The following is a 20565-nucleotide window of genomic DNA, read 5'->3' as shown; positions in this document are numbered from 1 at the left end:
TATTTCTGTTACTCAAGTACTTCCTATTTAATAGGAACAGTACTAAAAAGTTGTTTAATGTTTTGAATTATTTATTTAAGTACACTTTTTTCTACAGTTATGCCATTGTTTACAGGTTAAAAATGAAATGGTAATATTTTTCCCATTCTAAGGGAGTGATATTTATTTTTAAAACATATACCACTTTTTTAATCACTGCAATAGTTTTCCCATCATTTTCTTAGTTTTCTACAAATGTCCACTTCTTCTTCAACCTAGTCTTAATTTAAATCATTTATCCAATTTCTATGTTAAAATTACAAATTTAACCTGCCCACTGAGGCTTGCATTATTTAAAATCTAAATTTTATCAAAACATTGGAGCAGAAATTTAAACTACTTTTACCAGATATAGTATTTAGATTGATAAGTCAGTTAAAATAGATCAATGTATGTAAATTTTATGCACTTATAAATCCGTAAAAATCTACATGAAAATTGACATTTATGGTTGATACATGATCTTGTTACTGTTTTAAAGAACAATAAAAAAATGATCAAAAGCGTTTAAAAACACTGGTTTTTAAAAAAACTTTCCCCATAAGTAATTATTATTTCATGTCAGTATTTGACATTTTTGTCTGTCATTATTATGTTTTGTATTTTTTAGTTTAGAATAAACCTATTAAATTTGATTTTTCATTTTTGTCTTGTATGTATTTTTTTCTCTTTTGTTATTAATACATGTATTTATTCATTCACAATTGTTTTTATAAGTTTATTTATTTCCTATTTTGTGAATTAACTTATAAACATACTATTTACAACTTTTATGTTGCTGGAGTCTATAAGGGCAACTGTACCCTCTGTACCTGTGTATTATGCTGTTTTTGGGTCAGTTGTAACCTGCCCTGTGGTGTGAGGGTTTCCTTGTTGTTTTATTGAAGATCCATGAGTGGCCTTGACCTGACATTTTTCATTCGGGTGGGGCTGTATTCACTCTGACATATTCACCATATCTATTCTTGTCACATTTAAATCTTTTATTACAAGGTCAATGAATGTTTTTTTTTTCTTTTCCAGGTAGAAAATTCTCCAGAGGAATATGCATTGTACATAGTAGATGAAGAAAATAGTGAGTTATTAGGCTGTTATGTATCTTTTACTAACAGGGATACAGTTTTTAATGAGCAGTGTCAATTATTGGCAACCCTCTGATTTTGTTGAACCACTTCAGTGGTTTTGTGGTAGCATGTTTACCTAAAGTACAGAAGGTTGTGGGCTTCAGCAAAAATTTATAATGCAGTTTTTTGAACATTTTGCCACACCCCGCCCTTTTTCCACATTAAAGCCCTAATTTTAATGAAGAATTTTTGATTTGTGTTTTAATCAATTACCACCACAATGTACCAGTATGTACATAATTTTTGGTCTTGTATTGCAGGTGAAAGAATACTCAGGGATTCAGACATTCCATTATTAGAGAGAATCAGTTTAGGGCCTGATGAAGTCTCTGGGGCTAAGTTGTTGTTACGCGACCGAGTGGAGAGGAAACAATCTTTACTGGATACCCCAGTATTTGAGGCCACAGTAGAAGAAGAATCAAAAGACCAGCCATTTGTTGCCAAATTACCTGATGAGGTGATCATTTAATGATCTCTTTGTTTTGTTTCTTAAAATTGGCATTTTCCTCCACTCAAAGTTAGTCCAATCAATTCTGTCCTAATTGAATATTTGAGGAAGACCTCAAGTCAGTGTTTCTGACTTTATAAACCTCTGTATTTTGGTGGATTCCCATCTATAGGGGTGTAACGATACATATCATGATATTGGATATGTTTGAGGTTACTTATCACGATACATTTTAAGAGACATGTGTCTTGATGGGCACCACCATATTTTGCAAAACAAAGCCGCTTATGCATGACAGGAAATAAAAAGTAAAGATTTGATCCATCATTCCATTTGAAATAAAACATTTAAGCAATATTTAATTTTTTTCTCTGGGTCATTAAAATACTGCTAGCTATAACACTAATACCAATAAATTTATTTAAAAATAACATCGTATCGTTAGTATCGTAGGGGGCCACAAAGTACAAGGTACGTATGGTGAATTGTTTCCCCTTTTACCCATCTACATGTTGTACAATTGATATTAGTAGTGAAATTTGTGTGGCTGTTTTATTTTCTTGTTTAGACCTGTAACATGAAAATTAAAATGACATGCATATTTTCCTTGAAGAACATTACAATACAATTTGAGGAATGATTTTGAATTTGAATCTGTGCAAATGTAGATTGTTTGCAGAAACAGAGAAAAAGTATGAAAATTTCCCAGTTCACAGTTTTAAGATTTTTTTTAAAAGGAATTATTATTTTTTTTTTTTGCATACATATATTATTTACTTCATCATTTTAATTTTTCATCCTAAATATTTGGAAATGTTTCTGATTGCAGATTGAGACATTGATAGCTTTACCAGAACCAGTCCTCAGAGGAATATTGTCGAAGTTCAAACAGGATGAAAATGACGACATAATGAAGCTGAAGTCAAGGTAAAAAACAATGATGAAATCTATAAAAATACCTTTTATATTAATCTTGCAAATTCCTGTATTCTGTACATGTGTTTTCAATGTGTAACTTCTCACCAGCAGCTTTAGCACGAAATACATATGAAGATCTAAATCTCAAAATTAAATTGTATACAAGAAGTACTCAATACCAAAGATATTGAAATAGAAAATTAAATCCAACATTGAGAAGTTCTACCAGGTGTAATACAAGGAATGAAGCCTCAGTCTTTGATTGCTTTTGAAATTTTTTGTCCCCCGTGAAGTTATGGTCCTTTGACTTAGGAAATTTCAGTGAATTTACAGATTTCCACACTTTTTTTGGTAATGCTTTTACCAATGGATTTTATCTTTTGTATATAGTCTTGCTATGAGAAATTACAGATTAAGATCGACTTTGGTTATGGTTGAATGATTTTTACAGAAGTTACGGCCTTTGAACTCAGAAAATTCCAGTGAATTTAAAGTTTTCCAAACTTTTTTTATGCGGGGACATTGGAATGCTTTTCTTTTATTATATTGCAAATTTCTGTGAAGTTCATTTTCTGTTAAGGTATTTTATTTGTGGCTATCAATTTTCATGGTTCGTTGAATTTGCAGATTCATGAGTTCAATGTTTTCATTAGACTTTTCAATTGAAGTTTAACACTTTTTGCTGTGAATAAGTATAAAGGGTAATAACAAAATTACTGATGGGCAATCTCCAGGCAATAGTCAGATAGGATTGTCAAAAAATGTAAGCCCATATAACAAAGGGCAATATCTAGGAAAGTCGGATGCAAATGCAAAAAAACTTGGTACATGCATTGGATTCATGATTTGTTGCAAACAATGAAATCAATGTAATTTGTATCCAATGAATGGAAGTTATTCCATATTAATTGTTGATGATTTTTATACTGCCTTAAACGAAGTTTAAGAGAGTATGTCTGAAACGAAGTTTAAGAGAGTATGCCTGAAAAGAAGTTTAAGAGAGTATGCCTGAAATGAAGTTTAAGAAAGTATGTATTTTTTAATCTATCTGTCTGCCAAACTCTACCCTATGTTACTCACTGAATTCTCAGAGAATATGCAGTTTTGATTCACAGTAAGGAGAACAGACATTGTCATTGTACATATATTTTACTTTTTTTTCCAGATTTGACCTGGCTAAGAAAAGAATTAAAGAACAAATGAAAAAAATATTATCAGAGAAGACATGAGTAGATAACTCAGCTAGAAACTTATCATAATATAGAGGCTGTCACCTCCAGCCCAACAAATGGCGCTATGTTTCGTGGGATTGACCAATATTTAGATAGTTGCACTTGCTGACCAGTTGGCCAATTTGAGTGCTTGACAATGTCATTCGATGTAAGGCACTACAGTGCACTAACTAGTAAATATGAATGAAAATCTGAGGCTTTAATATTTACATTGTGAAAAGTTTCAGTGTATCTAAATAATTTCTTAGTCGTTGATATGATTTCTACAAATTCCGTGAATTTGATGCTATATGTCATTTTTAATATACCCTTTCGCACCGACTATGGGATAGTTGATGGGCATGGGTGGAACATGCTTATTATACACTCTGCTAGAAACTCTTTTGGTCTAACCAAGCCCTACCTCGCTGAAGTGTGTATTGAGCATTCTTATAGACTAAACACAGAAGGGTCTATTCCTCAAATCTTTTCACCACTCATTTTGACTACTAAGGAAAAAAGTCTTAATTTTAGTAACTCATGGTATGTTCTGATCATTTATTTGTCTGATTTTGTTGACTTTGTCAATAATTAATCTTGACTCATGTATAATTTCTACTCCTTTTCAACCTTTAGTCAATTTCTTGTACATGTAATTAAAAATTTTGATAAACATACCCTTATTCTCTCTGTACATATCAAAATAAATATTGTAAATGTCAATAAATACAATAAATTCTGAATACTCAGCTAAATTTGTAAACAGCTTTAATACAATATAAAAATCTAGTCTGGGATTAAAACATTATTGGTGTTTATTGCTTTGCTTAGAGGTACCTGTAAGTAACTAGTTACGGGGATTTTTAATGTCCTTGACTGACCTTTTGGTATCACACGGATGGTACATGTAACTATATTTTAGTAGCTATTATTATTATTATTATAAACATGTAGCTTAGCCCAAGCGAGGAAAATGGTACTATATTTTTGCTATTAGCTTTGTCAGCAAATTATTGATAAAGAGTTACTTCTTTCCTAAACATCCAATTTCATTTAGTAGAAAAAACTTCTGGCAAAAAATATCAGAAATCTTAAACTAAGAAACAAAATATCAACTTGTGCCTTATATTTTGGGTTGTGACTGTTCTGCTGAGTTACAATTTTCTTCAACATTATGCCAGTGCTTTTTAAAATTTATTTTTTGTGTAGTATGTACTTGAAATAATATTTTGTTAACTCAGTGTATGTATTTCTCAATGTAATAATGCTGTGTGCTTCACAAGGTAGTTTGTCTTCCTGAAATACTCTAAAGAGAGAACACTTTTTTAGGATTAACCTCGGAAATTGTGCCATCCAAATTCAGATGTTTTCATTGTAGACATTTACAGTAAGTGAAATAGTTAAATTCAGGGAACAGAGTTGGTCTTACCATCACTTGATGGACAGTTAACAAGGAGATTTAAACTTTCTATCATTTCATAGGTGATAAACCTCTGTGAATTGTCCAGTTAACTACCTGGGAAAGTTCATTAAGTGATTATCATTTTATGGAGGGAAACCTATTCTATTCCCTGAAGTTTACTATTTTATCCTCTGTAAAAGAATTGTTTTGTTGATTTTATACTACTTAGTACTTTAGAAATATTGCCTTTATGTGCCAAAAAAAGTCAAATTGCCATTTAAATTCAGGATTCAGAAGGTCAGCAATAAGCACTCATGAGAACTCCATCCATTTTCAGATGTGATATTTATATACTGTGGAATCTGTCTGAACCAAATCTCTATTGGACTGTAGAACTTGTCCAGTTAAAACAGGTGTTTTGTATATCCAGGTTCAAAATACATTTCAACTGATGCAAAGAGACTTTGAATAGCAGCTGGTTTAGAGAGGTTATTGATTTATTTAGGGTTTGGTTTTGAGAAGTTATTGATTTATTTAGGGTTTAGTTTTGAGAAGTTATTGATTTATTTAGGGTTTGGTTTTGAGAAGTTATTGATTTATTTAAGGTTGGTTTTGAGAAGTTATTGATTTATTTAGGGTTTGGTTTAGGCTGGTTTTACTGTAATCATACTTCATGTATATTTTGTAAGATATTGAGAATTTACAAACTTTCATACCATGTATTAATTACTGTTAATTTAGTATTTTTTGTGGTGTCAGAAAGCTGGAAAACATAGTATCTATGTATCAATGGATTATTATGGAATAATTCCCCAAAATGTATACTTTGAAAAAATATGTTAAAATACTGTGAACATATTAATTTTCGGGTGTACTAATTTTTGCTATTTTCCTGGTAGATAGAAAACCGCATAAAATAGTACCCAGGAAATAGATATCATTTTCTGAAACTGCAAGAATTGATACCCGTGATTATGTTCATTTGACGGAATCCTTGAAAATTATCAACTGTGTAAATTAATACGTTTACAGCAAGTGGCTGAAAAATTTTAATTAAAAAAATACAGTTGTAGGGTATTGACTCCGAAATCTTTAATGTAAATGTCTATTTTTTTTCTCCTCTAAGTTATATTTAGTTTTGCAGTTTCATTCAATAAATAATTTAAAAAACAGATATTATTCTACCAATTTATTTATCATGATTTAAATCTGTATATTGAGTCATTATGTTCTGATATTTTTTTGTTTTAAAGTTATTTTCTGTATATATTAGCATATTTTGTACAATACAATATTTATTCTCAATTATACATACATGTACATGTATTATCGGATTGTTTTGTTTGTATATTTCATATTTGTATGATTGAGGAGCATACATTCCATATTTTGTTAGTTTAATTGTGAAAAGTTCAAAACATTTCACATGTTTGTGTAAATTACATGTTACACTATTGTTGATAAAAATGTGACCTCATTTTCTTAGGCTGAATACTGTGAAAGTACTTAAATTCGTGGATACCAATTTTCGTGGTTTAGGGAAGGAACACTAGTTCGTGGATTATTTAATTTGTGGTTTTGAGGTTTTCAGTATACACATCAGTTGGATTCTCCTTTTCGTTGGGAACCAAATTTCTTGGTTTGGCCTACCCACGGAAACCATGAAAATTAGTACCCCAATAGTACTTTCACAGTAGTTGATTTTCATATTTATGTAATGCAAGCTAGGTTTTTCTAAGGGACATAACCCTACATCATGCTGAATAGCTGTTTTTCATATTTACGAAATGCAAGCCAGGTTTTTCAAAGGGATGTAACTCTACAACTCATGACTACCTAGAAGGCGATCTTATTTAGGAAGGGAAGAACAGTAAACATTTTCTTTTAAACTAAATCTATTTTCACTTTGGTAAGTAGCTCATTGGTTTGAAATAAATTTATTGGAAAGTATCTAAGTACTTACTGCAGCTACAGTTAGTTAAATATTTAAATTTGTAGTCTACTGCTGTCCATTACTCCAGCAGGACAATAAACCATGCTGTCAGGTTGGAGAGTTACTTTCCTTTGCTAAAAATTTTAAAAGACAAAGTCAAGAGTGGGAATATTAAAAAGGTCTTTTGATTTTGTGTTCAATTAATTTTACCAAGGTTCAAAATGCATTCAAATTGATAGATTTAAAGGGATGGTAGAAAGTATTTGTTATAGGCAGGTTCTTGGTTTATACAGGGTTCAGTTTAGACAGGTTTCATTGAAGTATAAACTCAAATTTAAGTCTCAGGTTTAGCTAAGCTTAATTTTAAAAGGCAAAATTTGTCTTTTTCTGATAGTAGAGATCTAAGACATCTGTCTATCCAAAACAAAATACTACTTATGAATGAGATTCTTTAAACCTCTTTTATTTCCGTCCTTTAAGGAGGTAGACCTATGGTGAGGGACACAACTCTTACAAATTATTGGAATGTGTGTATTCAGCATTTTACATCAATGTCATGTAAGCATCAAAGAATCTTGGATTGATTTCATTCTGTGTCAAATGAAAGCTTGATAGGCTGTGGTGAAATTGAATATGATACCAACATATCACTGATTTCATGAGTTGTGTCCCTTACCCTAGGTCTACCTCCTTTATTTAAAATATTGTTGCAGATTCTATTTTAAAAGCTTGTTTTTTTATCCAACTGCTTATCAATGAATGGCAGTTTCCCTTCAGGAATAGGAGTTTGATAGGTTTACATACAACTGCTTACCACAAAATTGTATTTCTTGAAACTTTTGTAGTAAGTGTAAAACAAGTCAAATTATTTGTTTAACAGTTCAATGAAAATATTACAATTTCAATACCTGAACTGCTCAGCTGTTTACAACAATTCTTCATAACAGACCATATTAAAATAGAATCAATCATCCTTTTTATGCCCTGTGTAGTGATATGAACTTGTCCATTATATTATTTTGGATTTTGTTCACGACCTCAGCGATGAAAATAAGAATCGAGGTTGTTTTAATAAATCACTCTAGGAATCTTCATCTTTTAATAATGTTGTATGTGCTAAAAGACTATCATAGCCATAAACAAAGTGTATGCAAGAGATTGTATTAAACATTTACAAGATACATGTAACTGTTTGTATTTAAAGATTTGGAGGTATCAATCATGGATTTAACAGTGACAAATTGAGTATACTGGAGGTGCACAAGAGAAGTAAACAGATATTTGCCACTATCAAATCTATATTAACAGTGACAAAACTTTAAGTACAATATAGTTAACTCCATTCTTATGCAACTGTCAAATATATTTGTCATTTTCACCACTAATGAATTTTAAGAAATAAAACTTTGCATATGTACAATACTGCAACAGTCAATCTTGGAATGGACATTCAGCTACAAATTTCGCGAAAAGTCATAAGTGTAAAATTAATTGTAAGTTATGCTGTCACTGTGCTATTTTCTATTATGACATCGTAACTTGAAACTAATTTTACACTTACAACTTTTTGTGGAATCCATGATTGAAATTTGTTATGTTATCCATTGAATGAAATTCCTCGTTACAATGAATGTTGCTTTTACGTTAGCTTAGGCAAATTCCTTGTTACAATGAATGTTGCCTTAGAATCTACATTCGGTTAGGCAAATTCCTCTTTACAATGAATGTTGCATTAGAATCTATGTTCGGTTAAGCAAATTCCTCTTTACAATGAATGTTGCAGTAGAATCTACGTTTGGTTAGGCAATTTCCTCTTTACAGTGAATGTTGCGTTAGAATCTACCTTCAGTTAGGCAATTTCCTCTTTACAATGAATGTTGCGTTAGAATCTACGTTCGGTTAGGCAAATTCCTCTTTACAATGAATATTGCGTTAGAATCTACGTTCGGTTAGGCAAATTCCTCTTTACAATGAATGTTGTGCTAGTATCTACGTTCGGTTAGTCAAATTCCTCGTTACAATGAATGTTGCGTTAGTATCTACATTCGGTTAGGCAATTTCCTCTTTACAATGAATGTTGCGTTAGAATCTACGCTGGGTTAGGCAAATTCCTCTTTACAATGACTGTTGTGTTAGAATCTACGTTCGGTTAGGCAAATTCCTTGTTACAATGAATGTTGCCTTAGAATCTATGTTCGGTTAGGCAAATTCCTCTTTGCAATGAATGTTGCATTAGAATCTTTGTCGGTTAGGCAAATTTCTCTTTACAATGAATGTTGCATTAGAATCTTTGTCGGTTAGGCAAATTTCTCTTTACAATGAATGTTGCATTAGTATCTACGTTGGGTTAGGTATTAATTATAAAGGCTGATATGTAGTATGTATATTTGCTTTTGATTTTAATGCATTTAGACAAAAATGTTCATTCGTTTGAGTTGCATTTGCTGTTAAATATAAAACCCCTGATTATACTTAATTATGCTTATATTAAGTTTGAATTATTTTCAAACCAAGTTATTTTCTTTATTCCCCTATGCTAAACATTTTGTTCTGTGCAGTTAGCATACATGCATACCCCCACACAAAAGAAAAGGTTCAGTAAGTCAGGATTTTTATTTTTTAATTTACTTATTTTTTCCCAAATTTCAAGGAAAATAACTTCAAACACATCTTATCAACCACCTGGACTTTGTGGAACCTGAAAATTGACTAACATCTTTAAATGTCAGGTTGTTTGATGGTATATTTACTTGAAAATAAATCATTCAGGAGGTCAAGGCATTAGTCTGTTGGTACCAGGAAACAGATATATAATTTTATTTGGCCTTACTGGTGGAATCCTAAAAATAGTGCATTTTTTTTTTTATTTCAAAGGTTTTCATTTTGCTAAATTTTCATACTTCCATGTAAATGTTGCCATATAAACGTTTGATTCGTGTGTTCATATTGTTATGATGACTGCTGTTATTGTTAAGTAAGTGTAAAACATTTCAACTATTCACCCATTTAATTAGGATGCAATATTTGTGGTGAAAATCTCACTTTTACATTGTTTTAATAAATAAAAAAAATGACATATGACTGAAAAAGTTGTGGTTACTCCGCCTCTAAGTTAAAAAGATAGACCTAGGGTAAGGGATACAACTCTTGAAATCAGTGATATGTTTGTATCATATTCAATTTTCATATGAAAAGGAATGAAATCAGTCCAAGTTACTTTGATGCTTACATGAGATTGATGTAAAATGCTGAATACTAATGTTTTGTAAGAGCTGTGTCCCTTACTCTAGGTTTACCTCCTTAAATTGTGGTTCCCTTATTCTCTCAGTAGCTCTTTTGAATTGCCCCCCCCCCTTATTTTCATGAGGTATCTTTTTCATATGAATATTACAAAACTGTCTGAGGCCTGTCTGTAGTTTGTAATAGAGGAAAGTTAACATCAGCCACTGTGTGGAGCTTCCAAAAATACCTGTGCAGAAACATAAAAGCTCATCATGAAGTCAGTGATTTATTTTTTTACCAGAAAATGTAATCCCTAAAGGTTGTGGAACATGAAAGAAAAACTGGTCAATGACATTATCAAATGAAGATGAAATATATCATTCAAAACAAATTTATTTATTAAAATAATGCTGCATTAATTTGAGATAGCACCATATTTAGGAATGTTAAAATATGATCACAATTTGCTTTCAGAGTATTTTTTAAAATCACTGTACTCATAGAATGTTTTTCTCAGCTGTGCCTCGGGTATATTTTCTAGTTTATAAATACAGTCATATAAAGCATTGTACATTGATATCCATCGTTTGTCATCGTCAGCACCACTCCGTGATGAAGCATCAAGGTAGTTTGTTGCATAACAAAATCCAGTTTTGTATCGTGTATCAGTTAGTGCCATCTGACCTCCATATCCTCCATGGCCAAACAAGTACATAATCTGCAAAAAAAGAAAAAAGATTCTGAATTATTGAAAGTCAAAATAAGTCATTTTTAGCTCACCTGGCCAGAGGCCATGTAAGTTATTGCCATCACTTGGCATCAGACGTCGTCTGTTGTTGTCGTAAACAATTATACAAAACTCTTCTCCTCTGAAGCTACTTGACTCATTAGAACCAAACTTGGCATGAATGTTCCTTGGGGTATCCTGCATAGACTTGATGTGGAGATTTTTTCATTTGTAGAAAAACAGGTGCCTTTACTAAAAATAGAACATAGGGGTCAGACAGTAGTTTTTCGCATATATTTCCAAAACCGTTAAGTTTAACTATATTCTGACATGGATAAAATTGTTCAGCATGATGAGATCTATTTCTGGTCAAATTTTTTATTTTATTCTGTTAAGCCATTATGGAGTTATTGCCCTTTTTAAACGATTTTTGCTATTTTTAATGTTATTTCTTTCAAAAATCTTCACCTCTGACACTACTTGACCAATTGAAACCAAACTTGGTATGAATATTCCTTGGTGATCCTGCATAGAACTGATGTGGGGATATTTTCTGTCAAAAAAACATGGCCACCATTACTAAAGATAGAACATAAGGGTCAGACAGTAGTTTTTTGCATATATCTCCAAAACTGTTAGGTTAAGCCAAATTCTTTCAATAGCTGAAATGATCCTTCTTATTAGGACTACAAAAGGGATTAAAGTTGTCAGATGACTCCTTGTAAGAGTTATTGCCTTTGAAAGGGAAAAAATGACTTTACAGTTTTCAGTCAATATCTAGAAAACTATGATAGATTAAAAGAAACTTTCACTTGTTGAAATGATCCTTATGATAAGTCCTGCCAAAGACTTCTTGAATCAAAATTGTTGGACAGTTTCTTGTTAAATTTATTGCCTTTGAAACAACTGAAAGGCACAATTCAACCAGGTGAGCAATTCAGGCTCCTGGGAGCCTCTTGTCTGTAGTTTATGTAGGTACTGAAATGCTAACTGATTAAATTAAAAAAAAATAGAATGCAGAAAAAGTTAAAAAGAGTGGAAAAGTTTTTCTTCCATTATAAGCTAGTGATTAAAAATGCATGTGACTTTTTATCCAATGGCTGATCATTAAATTTCTGCAAAGGGTTTCCCACCATTTAACATTTTCAAAGTTTTCTACAGTTTCCAATGAACAAAGTTACTCTTCTTTTAGTCTATTCTTGATTGAAACTATTTCTCCACTCTGTATGATAAACTTGCATGTTGAAAATCTAAACCCCTGATAACTCTTAATCCACTCAATAAATTTACGAAACTTAATATGAATGTGAGACATCATATGTAGATATCTGAAAGAAGATAATTATAGTTGGATAGCTGCAAGGGGAGATAATCTAAATTTTAAGAATTTTTCATCTTTTTTGACTCGTTGAAGTTTTAAAAGGTTTTTAATTCAATGGCAGACCTACAGAATTTTAGTTTTTATGGTGTATGGTTTTAATGGTAACAATTGTAACTACTGTAAACTAAATGTGATACACTATGAAAAAAAAAACAAACTAAAAACATACTGGTTTTCCAGCTTCTGCCACGGGGAACACCATTGGGCCATAACTCCACATACCATCCATACCAAAGGCTAAATCAATTCCACCTGAAGAAATCTGCTGCATTTTATTTATTGATTCCTTAGATAAGAGTTGTCTCCCTTGGTAAACACCACCATTGGCTAGGATACTATGGAGTTTGGCAACAGCTGCAGCAGTACCATGGCCACATATTGAACCAATAGGAAGTTTCTTTATATCAGGGTCATTCATTATTCTTACCTGAAGTATAATTAGCATTTATGCATTTCAATTTTCATCAATTAAATGCATGTAGACAATGATCAGCATAAAACATGGCAAAATCTGTCTAAATTGAACACCTTTTAATTGTAGATTTTTTTTTGCTTGAGACAGGTGTTGGGTTAACTTGGTTCAAAATACATTTAAACTGATCTGAGTGGACTACATGAAAAGTATCTTGTTTAGGCAGGTTTTAGTTTATTCAGATTTCAGTTTTGACAGGTTTTGAGACTATTCAGGGTTCAGTTTAGACAGGTTTTGAGACTATTTAGGGTTCAGTGTAGACAGGTTTTTCAGTTTATTCAGGGTTCGGTTTAAACAGCTTTTCATTGTACAAAATTGTTATTCACATTAAGTATTTTTACACATCTTTAATCTATGTCTGGAATAGACCAAATTAAGCATATTACATAAAATAATTTTAAGTTCTTTACATTATATAAATATTGCAGGCACTCAGTACTCTAATTTAAAATAAAGTTTCAGTCAATATTGGCTACATAGTTGTAGATTTTGAATGGTGGTGTATATGAACTCTGAACCGGAAATGGATAAATTAAGCAGTGATAGATATGAATTGATTTATCTTCCTTTGTAATTAATAAAATTAATAATTAATAAAATTAATAATTAATAAAATTAATAATTAATAAAAAAAAATCCAGTCCACAAAAGATTTTGGGTTTCATTGTCTGTATACATTTCAATGATGAGAATTATTACTTAAAACCAACTTCTTTAATTAGATACTTATTTTCACATTTCAAAATATCAATTCAACTTCATAGCCATTAATATTCATGACTGAAACTCTCCCTTATTTGTGTGACATAATAAATGGACTTATTACATAGGTAGCAGTGTTTTATCGAATGTTCCCAGTGAAATAAATTTCGATATTTCACACTGTGAAATAAATTCGGTAATTTCACTCTCAGACTTTCTCCCGCCAAAATGTTGCAACTTTGAAATCAATTCGCTGTTCACAAAATTTGAAATTTATGTTGAAAATAGCAACGAATAATCGAGGAAATCTATATAATAAAGTGGATAATCAATTGGTTATCGTGAATAACCAAAATATAATCACTAACACTAAGAACGCTGTAAGATTTAACTTGTGCGCGGAACAAGTTCTCCACACTCGTTAAATCTATGCATTCGTGATAATATTTTGGCTATTCACTCCTTTTATTATTTACCCCGCTTTTCTCAGTTTTTTTTTGTTCACACAATAGAAGTAGCTAAAGAAAAAACTTAAATATACTAGTATATTTAAAATATGTGTTAAATACGACATTCTTAACTGAAATGAAATGTTCTGTCTTTCACCCTGAAAAAATCCTAGTCACTTTGTTCTTTGGATTAAGGAGGTAGACCTAGGCTAAGGGACACAACTCTTACAAATCATTGAAACGTTTTACTTCAGTCTCATGTAAGCATTTTGGACTGATTTCATTCTGTTTCAAATGAAAGCTTGATAGACTTTGATTAAATCGAATATGATACAAACACATAACTGATTTCAAGAGTTATATCCCTTAACCCAAGGTCTACCTCTTTAAGTGTAATTTTCTGTTTTTAAATGTCAAAGTTAGTAAAACACTTGTATTTTTATACTAACGAAAATGACTGGGATGGGGATGGAACCAACAACCTCGTAAACCTGAGCATGCTACCATGAGACTACAATGGTGGTTCATACACTTATGAAGTGTGTAGGAAACCTTGTAATTCTAAACTTATACTAATTAAGTACAGCTATTAGAAAAAAAAATTAACTCCATGCTTACACTTTTGAAGTCTGTTGGGCTTTTCCCAGTCAACCGCAGTATGTTCATGTCTCCTTTAAAGTTTTCTAGATAAGCTGCTGAGTTTAACATCTTCCACAAAATAATTCTTGGAGTTCTGTAGTGTAACTCTTCTGGCAACCCAATGTAAAACTCAATGTCTAAAAATACAGCAAAGTTATTTCATAGCAGAGAAGAATGAGCTATTTATTTTGGTTACAACATGGTCAATAGATTTTTCATTAATGTGCATTTAAACATCAAGAGGGCGGGCATTAAAAAAATCTTTTCTTTTAAATCGGGAATAAATTGCAAAATGTGTGCTTTTATTGTGATGACAAACCAACTGCATTTTTATGATAAAAAACATATACCAAATGGTTTAGCTATTTCATCATGAAAATACTGAGCCAAGGACCGTCCATTTGGGTCTGCCCGTTGGACAATCTGATCCAGGTAGATTGCAAACATGATAGGATGATATCCATGATTGGTTCCTGGTTTCCATAGTGGCTTCTGATTGGCTAAAATCTGACTTAGTTTGTCTGGGTCTGTTAGAATCATGGACATTGGAAATTCATCATTTGGGGCTGATAATCCTGCCTAAAATGAAAAGAAGAATGAAAAAGAAATATAAGAACTTGAATTGAAATTTTATATCAAACATGACCTCACATGAAGTTCATATCACCTGTTTTTAATTTCATAATATCATTCCATATGCAACATAAAAATGTAATTTATATAGGACTAATTTTGTTCATTGCTCTATCTGTAAATATCTGCTGTTAAATTCAAGAACTCACAGTGACCGTTCCAGGGGTGGGGGTAGAAAAAAATGTTGAAAAATTGTGTGTGTTAAATCATGAAAAACACTGACTTCGTGATCCTCATCGGTGATCCTGTCAAGAAATTGTTTTGGGGGCCCCCTTACCTAACACTCTGGATCCACCACTTACTCATATACAGAGTAACAGGTAAAAATATTCAATTTTTATGTAAAAAAATAAATAAATGTCAAACTCCCCAAAAATCTGACATACTTTGAGGTAAGCTTAATACATCCCAAATATAGAATTTCTTTCTATTCAATGGGTCAAAATAAAAAATATCATAGATTCTCATCCCCACCCAACCAATTTTTTTCATGCTCCCCAAAAAAAATTCAATTTGGATTTTTTTTCAATTTAGGTCAATTTCTTTCAAATTGACTGCATTTTTCACTTAAATTGATAAAAAAATATAAAATAAAATTCGTCCATCCGCCCCTTATTTTGAAAAAAGTTGGATAAGAATATACAAACTTTTTTTATAGTGGCCTTAAATACATGTGCATTTAAACTTCTAGTGGACAAACTTAATACTGTGAAAGTACTTTTGTTTGTGGGGTTCCAATTTTGGTGTAACAATGAAATTTGATTCCCAAATGAATGGTAAATTCCCACTGATGTGTATACTGAAAACTCAAAACCACGAATTCAAGAATCCACAAACTTGTGTTTCTTCACTGCTTCACTAAAATTGGTATCCATGAATTAAAGTACTTTCACAGTAGTTTTATGATTTGATTTTGAAATTACTAAATGGATAATTTCTGCAATTTATATACTAAAATAAAAATGTAACTTTTTCGTCTATTTTAGTTAAATTTTATGTACACTCCCTTCCACCTTCCATCCTTTTGATGTAAATTGCACATACTTATATTGCACAACTTATTAAACAAATTGTTGGTGTAAGAATTTTGGACCTTACTATTTTTTTTCTAAAAATCACTGTAAATTTAGGGATTTTCTAAGAACTTTCTCAATATCCAACAAAAAACTTATTATAATGATAATATATGATATAACAATTTTTAGATTGTAATTTTCTTATGAACTTTCATTCATGTTTTTTTTTTTCATGCAGCCTGAAATTTCTGATCAATCTGCAAATGTTATGATATTCCTAAATCAACATATCATTTTTCTTACTCTGGATGCTATGAAGTAAATAAGACATTATCATGATAATTTTTTTTGTATTTCAGGCTGTATGAAAAAACACATGACTGAAAGTTCATCGGAAAATTACAACATAAACATTTCCATATTTTCTCTTTATTTACCCTGTTTGTGATGTACATTTCAAGTGTGACATTCTCTTTTCCATTCTTAGCAAATTCTGGCCAATATTTACATATTCTTTCTTTATAGTCAAGTAATCCCCTGAAATAAACAAAATCATAAAAATTTGAAGGCTTAATGTGTCTTTCAAGTAATCTTAACATATTTATTACACATCATTCATAAACCCTGACATACTGTACATTACAGCTGCTTGAAAATATTTTTAAAGCCAACGGTTAAAGTTAATATAAAAATACTCCTTAATTTTGCAAGTTATCTCCCCTGACACATAATTTGTTTAGTTATTTTGTGATTCGTCCTTTAAACATTTCCAACAAATTTGGCATCATGTTGACAAAAGGCAAAATCTGAGCCATGTAGAGCTTCTCCATGGGATTAATTTCTCAAGATCCTCTATTGGTTAAATTTCCCTCTTGTTCTTCCCATTGTCATCATGTCCCATTACTACATACCCATCGCCCACACCTCCCTGTCCCATTACCACATTTCCATTGCCCAATGCCCCATTACCACATACCCATCGCCCACACTCCATGTCCCGTTACCACATTTCCATTGTCCAATGCCCCATTACCACATACCCATCGCCCACACCCCATGTCCCTTTACCACATTCCCTATTATCCATCTTCCCATAGGTATTACCTACCGTAATAATCATGAATATTGCATGATTCAAAATTAATTGCTTTTCCTTATTTATTCAATGCAATATTTTGTATTAAAAAGTAAAGTAAAATTTTGTTTATTATCAATTTATGCCAAACGAATACCAATTCCCCATCTCCCATTCCCATGCTCCAAACCCTATTGCCTCATACCCCATACCATGCAAACTTCCAATTTACATGGGTATTGGGCATGAGGCAATAGGGTTTGGAGCACGACTTTGCCCAATTCAGGTACTATACCTGTCTACCATGTGAGCTATTACTACAGATGATGCACTTTTGGTTGTCGAGTAAACACATGGCATTGTATCTCCCTTCCACAGCCTCTTGGCCTTAGGGTCAGCATGTCCTCCCCAGAGATTAACCACTAACTCTTCTCTGTAGAAGGCTGCAAAGGTACCTCCTTCCTCAACACCTGTCTCAAGGTTTGATCTGTAGAAACAAAGATACCGTGAAACCTTTCAAAACCAAACCCCTTTTGTATTTTAAAGTGGGTTCCGTTTAGACAGGTGCAGTTTACAAAGGTTCAAAATACATTAAGTACTTCTCCATCTAAGAATCAAGCAAAATGTGTATAAGGTGTGGCACATGAAGGGAAAAAAACACAGAGATTTTATTGCATTAACCAAATATTTATACCCGATAAACTCCCGAAATAACCATCAAAGTGTTTTGTAAAATTTGCCTTTTAAAGATATTCAAAGGTCAAATTTAGTTGAAATGGACTATGAAAAAATGGTGGGAAAATTTTCTCACACTTTTTCCTTATATAAGCAGTTAAAAAATATTTATGTCACAGATGCAAATAAATTTAAATAGCTTTTCCGTTGTTTTCTAGATGTATTGAAAATATTTGTGGCAAAAAAGACCGAATTGAGAAATATGATGTGCCACCCATTGCCTGATTCTTACACAGAATGATACATAAATCTTATACAAAGGGACTGTAAAAAATATCTGGTTTAAATAGGTTTATTCAGTGGTGTGTTCCAACGGTATGTAGAAAACCTCCATTTGTTGGATTTTTGTGTGTAAATTTTCTGAATAATATTGTGGCAAATTCACCAACAAAAATAGTTAAGAACCACCTTTTTTACTACCCCACCTCTTCAAAATCTCTGAATCCTTGAATGAACACTCACTTCAAGGAGGTAGACCTAGGGTAAGGGACATATCTCTTGAAATCAGTGATATGTTTGTATCATATTCAATTTTACCACAGCATTTCAAACTTCCATTTGAAACAGAATGAAATAAATCCAAGTTACCATGATGCTAACATGAGATCGGTGTAAAATGCTGAATACAAACATTCCATTGATTTGATAGAGTTGTGTCTCTTACCTTGGATCTACCTCTTTAAGTTTCACATGCATGTAGTTCTAATTTCGATACAAATGTACAGTTACAGTTACTTGACAACATTAATTTCATATTGGAGATTTAAAACTTGATAGTTAACATTCAACAATAAGAAATCCTCAGTCCTCATTATGTCATAGACCACAATAACATGAAAACAGAAAATGAAACTAGTGATTTGGTTTAACAATACTTGTAGATTAGCCTTATTTGTGAAGAATAGTCAGGTATGCATAAAATGCATTAAACTTTACAGTACTGGTATTTAAAAATCATGATGAAAAGGGATTTTGTTTTAAACAAAAATGAAACCATTATTACCTGAAAACATCTTTCACCTTTTGAAAACCTGGTTTAACAAACCCATCAACATGAACTGGTTTCTTTGTTTCTGACATTTTTCCTTTCTTTACTACAATTCTAAATAGCAGCCTCCTTATTGCATTCATTCAACTCTGAAAAATAATGCATGCTAGACAAATGAAACTATAAAAACTGTGAGCAATGCTCACTAAATGATACCCCATATGAAATAACAAGCACCTTTTGACCTCAAAAATTCAAAATTGATTTGGATCAAAAACTTAAATAGGAACACAATAGGAATATGTAATAAAGATTCTGTTAAAGTTTCATTAAATTGAAATTCCATATTGTGGTGTAGGAGAAGTAAGGCATATGAGTTGGGTGCCCCTCTGCGTAACTTAAGGAAGGACATCCTCATCACTATATACCCCACCTTTGCAAGTGGGAGTATAATAAATAAATTCTCTAATTCTGTGAAAGTTTCATTCAACTCGATTCAGTGGTATAGAAGGAGTAACCCATATCCATAAAGGAAGAAGTCCATGTATTGCTATGTTAAACCCCAAAATTGATTTGAATAAAAAACTTAAATAGGACAGGTGTACAATGGGAATATGTAATAAATAGTGTGAAAGTTTCATTAAATTCCATTCAGCAGTGTAGAGGTAACAGATAAGAGCCAATGGGTCTCTTGAAATGGAAGGGAGAACGATGGAAATTTGTATCACTGTATATGGAAAGAAAGAGGCCCTACAGCAATAAAGATTTTTGATATTTTTCAAAAATAGAGAATGATCAAAATTAAGCACTTTTCATAAAAGTTACTCTTAAATACCTGTAGTATAATACATCAAAGTACTTTGCTTCAAAAAAACATCCTGCAACAAAGGAAAAGAAAACAAACCATCATTCCATCCAGCAGTTTATCTTCACATTAAAATTACTGATACAAAGTTCAATATCTAGAACATACATAACATACTTGTAGATAAGAAGTATATATAAATAGGTTTAATTTATTTGTAGCCATGTACATGTATATATGCATTAAATATAACACATGTTCTCAGTATAGCCTCAAGATGGTTGAACACTACACTCCAGTTTGTTGGAATTAGTGTTTGGAAAGCATGAAAAATGTACATATGTACATATATAAGAAAAACTTTGAGTTATCTCCCATGTGTTTTTTTTTTCAAATACAGCAGACTTACCTCCCCTGATTTCATACAAGAAATAAATTGACTCAGATAATCTTTGACAAAATCAAACTATGTTGGTCAACTGACTAAACAGGAATTTGAGCAAAACATTTTTAAATCAAGGACTAAGTGTGTCAGTTTGGATGCTGATTATTACAGTATCTTTTCATGTTCCGACACATGTGTAAAAGTGAGTTTTCAATAGCTCCTATATAGTGTGAAAACAAACAGCTTCCATCCTTGTTCAAA

At 31.7% G+C, this 20565-nt stretch overlaps 2 protein-coding genes across 4 annotated transcripts in view; one reads left to right on the top strand and one right to left on the bottom strand.

The window, feature by feature from the left end:
* Positions 1-10164, top strand: part of LOC148620140 (ras association domain-containing protein 2-like) — a 42085-nt gene extending 31921 nt beyond the window's left edge. Inside the window, exons 8-12 of one of the 2 annotated variants that reach the window (XR_015921727.1) lie at positions 1063-1114; positions 1424-1620; positions 2441-2538; positions 3695-5648; positions 5748-10164. Coding sequence is in view for 1 of the 2 variants with exons in the window: in XM_088580739.1 (XP_088436865.1) it covers positions 1063-1114; positions 1424-1620; positions 2441-2538; positions 3695-3758 (411 nt within the window). In the remaining variant the exon portion in view is untranslated. Of the gene's footprint in view, positions 1-1062; positions 1115-1423; positions 1621-2440; positions 2539-3694 lie in introns of both variants that reach the window. The other variant, XM_088580739.1, reaches the window with a different exon arrangement.
* Positions 10165-10672: 508 nt separating this feature from the next.
* Positions 10673-20284, bottom strand: LOC148620139 (beta-lactamase domain-containing protein 2-like). Of its 2 annotated transcripts, none has more exons than XM_088580741.1 (8): positions 19950-20284; positions 19130-19263; positions 17687-17878; positions 16754-16853; positions 15018-15246; positions 14647-14804; positions 12575-12832; positions 10673-11015 (listed from the first exon to the last, which is right to left on the bottom strand). In XM_088580741.1, the coding sequence occupies exons 2-8, from the start codon at positions 19255-19257 to the stop codon at positions 10755-10757; spliced, it is 1326 nt and encodes a 441-aa protein (XP_088436867.1). In that variant the 5' UTR covers positions 19258-19263; positions 19950-20284; the 3' UTR covers positions 10673-10754. The 2 variants fall into 2 exon arrangements, with proteins under 2 accessions (XP_088436867.1, XP_088436866.1); XM_088580740.1 differs by having other exon boundaries at positions 20019-20078.
* Positions 20285-20565: the final 281 nt, after the last annotated feature.

This window comes from Perna viridis, chromosome 4 (genome assembly GCF_037379345.1).
Source record: "Perna viridis isolate PV_CMFRI_1.1 ecotype Kerala chromosome 4, ASM3737934v1, whole genome shotgun sequence".
NCBI lineage: Eukaryota > Metazoa > Mollusca > Bivalvia > Mytilida > Mytilidae > Perna > Perna viridis.
This window is presented reverse-complemented; position numbering and strand designations above follow the sequence as displayed.